This window comes from Penaeus vannamei, chromosome 13 (assembly GCF_042767895.1).
Source record: "Penaeus vannamei isolate JL-2024 chromosome 13, ASM4276789v1, whole genome shotgun sequence".
NCBI classification, from domain to species: domain Eukaryota; kingdom Metazoa; phylum Arthropoda; class Malacostraca; order Decapoda; family Penaeidae; genus Penaeus; species Penaeus vannamei.
The window spans coordinates 12,524,363-12,531,862 of record NC_091561.1 but is presented as its reverse complement, the minus strand read 5'-3'; the positions used below and the strand labels follow the sequence as shown (position 1 = coordinate 12,531,862).

Genomic DNA, 7,500 nt, shown 5'->3' with positions numbered 1-7,500 from the left:
TTTTCCACTCCCTCAAATCAACATTTTTTCCCCACTCCATTCATCAAATCCCCCCCCCACACTCCATCAATTACCTTTTTTACCCAAATCTCTTGATTAATCTTTTCCCCATCTTTACATTTTCTTTCCCCACTCCACCAACCTTCTCTTTGTTTCCCCACTCCCTCAAATCAACTTTTTTCCCCACTGCATTAATCAACCCCCCCCCCCTCCCAGTCCATCAGTTCCCTTATTTTCTTTTCTCCCCCTTTTTTTTCCCCTCTTTACACTTTCTTTCCCCACTCCACCAACCTTCTCTTTGTTTCCCACTCCCTCAAATCAACTTTTTACCCCACTCCATTAACTAAATCCCCCTCCTTCCCAGTCCATCAGTTCCCTTCTCCTTCTCCTCTCCCCCTTTTTTTCCCCTCTTTACACTTTCTTTCCCCACTCCACCAACCTTCTCTTTGTTTTCCACTCCTTCAAATCAACTTTTTCCCCCACTTCATTAACCAAATCCCCCTTCCTCCCAGTCCATCAGTTCTCTTCTCCTTCTCCTCTCCCCCTTTTTTCCCCTCTTTACACTTTCTTTCCGACACCCACCTGTTGAACCAGTCGTCCGTGTAGCGTGGATAGGGATAGGGGTCGTTGCTACTAAAATCCCAACTTGCTCGAGCATTCTGGAAGAAGGATAAAAAACAGACATAGGGATTATGGATAATGGGTACCTCTGTGCTAGGCTAAATCGGTCGAGAAAATACAGGGATTGGGTTAATGGGTGCTGTAAGTACGGTCTTCTTGGGGAGGTTTGGGTATGTCTCACGCGCGAGGCTGTTGAAGTATATAGAGATGGAGGGATACGTGTGCAGTGAAATTTATGGACTCTAAATACAGATACATGGGTATATACACGGACATACAGATTAGAATATACACATAAGCGCATGTACATGCACACACACACACACACACACACACACACACACACACACACACACACACACACATACACTCAAACCCGTAATAAAATATGCATACACAAAAAACACACTCATTATCTCTTTTTCACAAGCACACACACACTCAAACACGTATACATACACAGGTGCATTAAAAGATACATAAGATACATAAATATACATAAAAACACACTTTCTCCCTCTCTCTCACACACACACACTCACGTACACACACATCCACACACCCACACATACACTCAAACCCGTATACATACACAGGTTGACTAAAGGATACATGAAATACACAAATATACACAAGAAAGCCCCACTCTCTCTCTCTCTCTCTCTCTCTCTCTCTCTCTCTCTCTCTCTCTCTCTCTCTCTCTCTCTCTCTCTCTCTCTCTCTCTCTCTCTCTCTCTCTCTCTCACACACACACGCACACACACACATGCACACACTCAAACCATTATACATACACAGGTGGATTAAAAGCTACATAAAATACACAAATATACACAAGAAAGCCCTACACTCTCTCCAACCACAATGATACTTACATAATTGTGACGGAGGTCCGGGTGCATGTAATCAATTCCTTTAAAGATAAAGAAAAGACAGTAATTAACAGAGTGTGATCGAAATCTTAATTAGTTATTAATTCACCAAGAATTCAAACGAGTTTATCTACGATTTCATAACTCAAACAGGCACTTTTGAAATCTGTATTTGGATTTAATAAAAAAAAATGTCTCCAAAGAGCCAGTGACAAACTCATTTTTTTTATCATTACCACGATTAAGAAAAATACTTACCGCATTGATCAACATAAAAATATAAGAGTAAAAAAACACGAATATTTAAGAAATAAAAAAAAAAATCTGTCATTCACGCTGACCCGTTACCATAGCAACCTGCCGTCGTCCATAATGAGTGCAGTTAATCAGCATAAAAAAATAAGAATTAAAAATAACGAAAATCAAAGAAATAATAAAACAAAAAAAATACTCTCAGTCACACCGTCCCAAGTTACCATAGCAACCTACCGTCGTCCATAATGGCAGTAGTTACGTTGCGTCCAGTGAAGCCCTGAGCCCACGCCGCCTCCACGTTGAGGTCCAGCCGAGGCTTCCCGCCGTTCTGGCCGGTGTTTTTCTGGGGGAGGGGGAGGGGGTCAGGGGGTGGGGTCAAAGGCGGAAAATGGGTAGGATATGCAGATACACATGTGTATACATATACATATATATGTTTATATATACATATATGTATACATATATGCATATATCTATCTATCTATCTATCTATCTATCTATCTATCTATCTATCTATATATATATATATATATATATATATATATATATATATATATATATATATATATATATATATATATATATATATATATATATATGTATATATATACATGTATGCATTTACATACATACCATACATATATACATCCATACATTATATATATGTATATATATATATATATATATATATATATATATATATATATATATATATATATATATATGCATATATGTATTTACATACATACTATACATACATGCATGCATATAAATAAATAAATAAATAAATGAATATATATATATATATATATATATATATATATATATATATATATATATATATGTACGTATATATATATATATATATATATATATATATATATATATATATATATATATATATATATATAAATATAATATATATATATATATATATATATATATATATATATATATATATATATATATATATATATATATACATACATATGTATATACATATAAATATATACATATGTATATATATGTATATATATGTATATATATACATATATATATATATATCTATGATATATATATATACATAATGTATACATATGTGTATAATATATATAAATATATATATATATATATATATATATATATATATATATATATATATATATATATGTGTGTGTGTGTGTGTGTGTGTGTGTGTGTGTGTGTGTGTTGTGACTGGATGGCATTATCCCCGACCGAAAATAGACCAGGGTCCTCTTTTATGCCTTCTCTACATTTCTTATTCTGTTACCAAAAATAACCTTTGCTGGAAATGGAATTATTTTGACACAGCGACACTAACGCATTCAGAGACATTACAGTAGGGAGATATTTTTGGATAAAGAATAAATGAAAGGTCACAGGTTTATACCCTTTTATAAATATTCCTACAAACACCCATTCATTAGCGCATTCATACACTAACCTACAAATTCAGTCATATGTCTACCCATTCATCCACATGCCTTACAGATCCATTCGCAGACGACACGCTAGATGCTCATATTCACACATACAGACATAAATAATACACACACTCATACACCTAACCACACTAAAATCACACACATATACACATAGCCACACATACATACGCATAACCATACATAATACACACACATACACATAACCAAATATAACACATTCATATACACATAACCACACATAATATATACACTCATACACATAATCACAAATAATGCACACACTCATACACCTAACCACACATACATACATCCACACGCTCACACACACAGGCCCACATACGCCCACACAGATTCCTAAGCAGGGCGGATCGATGAATATCCATATATTCCAAGGAAAGGTGGGCGGCTTCGAGTCTATAGATCGGGAACGGTTGAGTTTGCTTGTGTAAGCGCCCGCCGGACCACCTGTGACCGCCCGCCGGACCACCTGTGAGCGCTTGCCGGACCACCTGGCGAGATTTCTCATTGAGACTTCGCTGGCTAATGCACCGCGTAATTGGTCATTCGCAACCGGACCTTCAGCGCCGCCCCTTGACACAGAAAGACACGCCCACGGGGACAAAAATATCAAACGGACGAAATTACACAGTTGTGAATCGTATAATTATGAAGCAAGCACTTTTAAGGGGCATAGACTTGGGGTAAATTTACTTTCATATCCAAAATCATTCTAATAGAGTAAACAAATAAAATGCAAGCTACGAATTTAGACGTGTCTGAATTTAGAAGGCAGTCTGTCTGTCTGGATCTGATTTCATACAAGGGGCATCGCTATTCGTTACTATGTGTGTCCTTGCGGGATTTGAAACTATCTGTGCCATCTTTGCCTGCCCGGATGCCCTTCCAGACACCAACCTTGGTCCAGATCTCGCGAACGCCTGACCCTTAATATTCTAAGAACGGGAAAACACACGATTATACCGAATACCTTTTGGATGTATTCTTTTTCCAGTTCTGAAGAAAGTATAGCAAAATAGCGAAAAAAGGCCTCCGATAAATTCACGTTGTCCTGGCCTTCCCTTCGCTGTTTTATTCAAATTCTGTTCCTCAGAACTCGAACACTTTGTTCATTTACATATATGCTGATTTTTTTTTTTCTTCTTCTCAACGTGAATACTTCACAGGGAACCAATTACGATCCTAAAGTCCACAGCAGCCAGATTTTTGTCAGTCTGTGCTTATAAATAGCAGGTCGTTTTCTTTGAAAGCCTCTATTTATCTCCCTTAATGACTCGTCGCGTGGGTAGAAGGCGTAAGTTTTCTCCTGCGACCGAAATTATGAGCGCGGGAGAGGAATTTTAATACGACGCAGGACAGAAGGAAAGAAATAAAAAGAGAGTCAGGCACGAGATTACGCCCCAGCGAGACGTCGCCGGAAGTCACTTCAGAAGGGCTTAAGGAAACCTTTCATGAATCTATGATGCGAAGAGGTTTACGAGGAGGCACGGGACGTCCGGGAGGAGGTGGGGGGGAAGGCTGATAGGGGGAAGGGGGAGGGGGTAGGGAGAAGGCAGAGGGGAGGGGGGTAGGGAAGGGGATAGGGTGGGAAGGCAGAGGAGAGGAGATGGGGGGATAGGAAGAAGGACAGGGGGGGAGTAGGGAAGGGGGGGGTAGGGAAGGGGATAGGTGGGAAGGCAGAGGAGAGGAGATGGGGGGATAGGGAGAAGGCAAAGGGGAGGGGGTAGGAAAGGGATCTGGAGAAGGCAGAGGGGAGTGGGAGGGAGGAAGGGGAGGAGGGAAAGGGGATAGGGAGAGGAAGAGGGGAGGGGGTAGGAAGAGGGATAAGGTGGGAAGGCAGAGGGGGAGAGGGGATAGGGAAAAGGGCAGAGGGAGGGGAGGAAAGGGCAGGTAGGGCGAAGGCAGAGGGGAAAGAATGGAAGGGGGCGGAATGGAGGGGGGATGGGGAGGGGACAAAGGGGGTAGGGAAGCGTGTGGAAAGGGCAGGTGAAGGAAGGGAAGAGGGTAAGGGGGAGGGGGCAAGGAAGCAAGGGAAAGTGGGTGGAGGGGGCAGGTGAGGGAAGAGGAGAAGGGAAAAAGGGAAAGGGGAACAGAGAGGGGATATGAGAAGCACACGGAATCTTGGGGACAGAGGGGGGGGGGAAGCAAGTCTTGTCTAAGAGGCTTTTGAGTTGTCTTAGGTTGCAGCTGGAATTGTGCAGTTTGGTTAAAGGTTGCGAGAAGAGGAGAAATCAGCCGGCGAGATTGCAGTCTCTCTCTCTCTCTCTCTCTCTCTCTCTCTCTTATGTATATATATATATATATATATATATATATATTTATATATATATATATATATATATATGTATATATATATATATATATATATATATATATATATATATATATATATATATATATATATATATATATATATACCCATACACATCTATCTATCCATCTCTGTCTCAACTCGCACAAAGACGTAAAGAAAATTACAGACAGATATATAGGTTAATAACTAAAACCTAAACAAACATAAAGAAATAACAGAAGAACAAGCAATCGGACGTACAGGGGCCTAGAGAAATAGATAATAATAAACTAGACAGACATACATCAGGAAATATAAACGAAATACCCACAGCCTTTATGATAAGACATTCGAATAAAACGACCTGATAACTGTCGAGAAACCGAGCTTTAAACGCCCCCTCTCTCTCTCTCTCTCTCTCTCTCTCTCTCTCTCTCTCTCTCTCTCTCTCTCTCTCTCTCTCTCTCTCTCTCTCTCTCTCTCTCTCTCTCTCTCTCTTTTCTCGCTAGACAAAGATGGAGAATAAATACGCGTTTTAAAAAGAGCCAGGCTTATCAACGGGTGTCGACACAGAGGAGACCAGAAGATGGGTGGAGGACGGGGGGAGAGGGGGGATGGAGTGCCAAGGGGAGGGTGGAGGGCCAGAAGGGAAGGGGAGTGGTTGGAGGTACAAGGGGAGGGGAGGGGTTGGAGGGTCAAGGGGGTGGATGGAGGGTCGGGGGAAGGGTGGAGGACGGGGGTAGGGAGAGGATGGAGGGTCAAGGGGGGGAGAGGTTGGAGTGCCAAGGGGGTGGGAGGAAGGCCATGGAAGAGGGGAGGGGGGGGGGAAGGATGGGATGTGGGGATAGGATGGGCGGGGGAGGGAGGCGAGTGACAAAAGAGGATGTCATTCGCAGACTCACAGGAATGCTACAACCTGCCATGACTGTCATGTCCAGAGCTCCCATACGGCCGATGGGAGGGAAAAGGAGGGCCGGAGCACGGGGGGGGGGGGGTGGAGGATACGTGGGAGAAGGTAGAGGAGGTGATGGCGTGGGAGGGAGAGGGGGATAGGGGGGACCGAGAGGGAAGGAGGGGGCAAGGAAAGGATAGGAATGGGAAAAGGAGATGGAAGAAGAATAGGCGAAGGGTCGAGAGAGGGACAGAGGGAGAGAATGAAGAAGGAGAATGGAGAGTGTGAAATAGGAAAGAAGCAAGAAGTTGGTGGAGAAGAGGAAGAGGATGGAGACAAGGTTAGAGAGAAAGATGAGAAATAAGGAGGAATTACAAGAAATGAGAGCAGAAGGGAAGGAGGAGATGCTAAAGAAAGAGAAGTAAAGATAAAAAGATGAATTAAGGAAGACAAGAGAAAGGAAGACGAAGAATATTTAAAAGAAAAGAGGGAGCAAGGAAGATAGAAATGAGTAAAGAGTGTTGCATTGAAAGAAAAAAATAAAATAAAACGTAGGTGATAATAAGGATACAAGAAGAAAGAAGATTTAGATGAAAAATATTAAGAAAGTTGCTTAGGAAGAGATATAAAAGCAGAAGGAATGATAGAGGAAATATGCTTCATCTGTATAACCCCTTATCTCTCTCTCTCTCTGTCTGTCTCTCTCTCTGGTTCTCTGTCTCTCTGTCTCTCTCTCTCTCTCTCTCTCTCTCTCTTTGTTTCTCTCTCTGTCTCTCTCTCTGTATCTCTGTCTGTCTCTCTCTCTCTCTCTCTATCTGTCTATCTGTGTGTGTGTGTGTGTGTGTGTGTGTGTGTTTGTCTTTATCTGTCTCTGTCTGTTTTTGTTTCTCTCTCTCTCTCTCTCTCTCTCTCTCTCTCTCTCTCTCTCTCTCTCTCTCTCACACACACACACTCTCACTCTCCCTACCCTTCCCCCTCTCTTTCTCTGTCTCTCTATCCGTCCCCCCCCCCCTCTCTCCTATTATCACCCCCAATCCTCCCATCCCTCTCCCACTCCCTCGCTCGCTCCCTCATACCCCTTCT

General features: G+C 41.6%; 1 protein-coding gene across 1 annotated transcript in view; it reads right to left on the bottom strand.

The window, feature by feature from the left end:
- amon (prohormone processing protease amontillado) overlaps positions 1 to 7,500 on the bottom strand; it is a 148,218-nt gene that overhangs the window by 23,127 nt on the left and 117,591 nt on the right. Inside the window, exons 4-6 of the mRNA XM_070128957.1 lie at positions 1,983 to 2,091; positions 1,497 to 1,534; positions 583 to 659 (exon numbers count right to left, since the gene is read on the bottom strand). Of these exons, the coding sequence (XP_069985058.1) occupies positions 583 to 659; positions 1,497 to 1,534; positions 1,983 to 2,091 (224 nt within the window). The remainder of the gene's footprint in view (positions 1 to 582; positions 660 to 1,496; positions 1,535 to 1,982; positions 2,092 to 7,500) is intronic.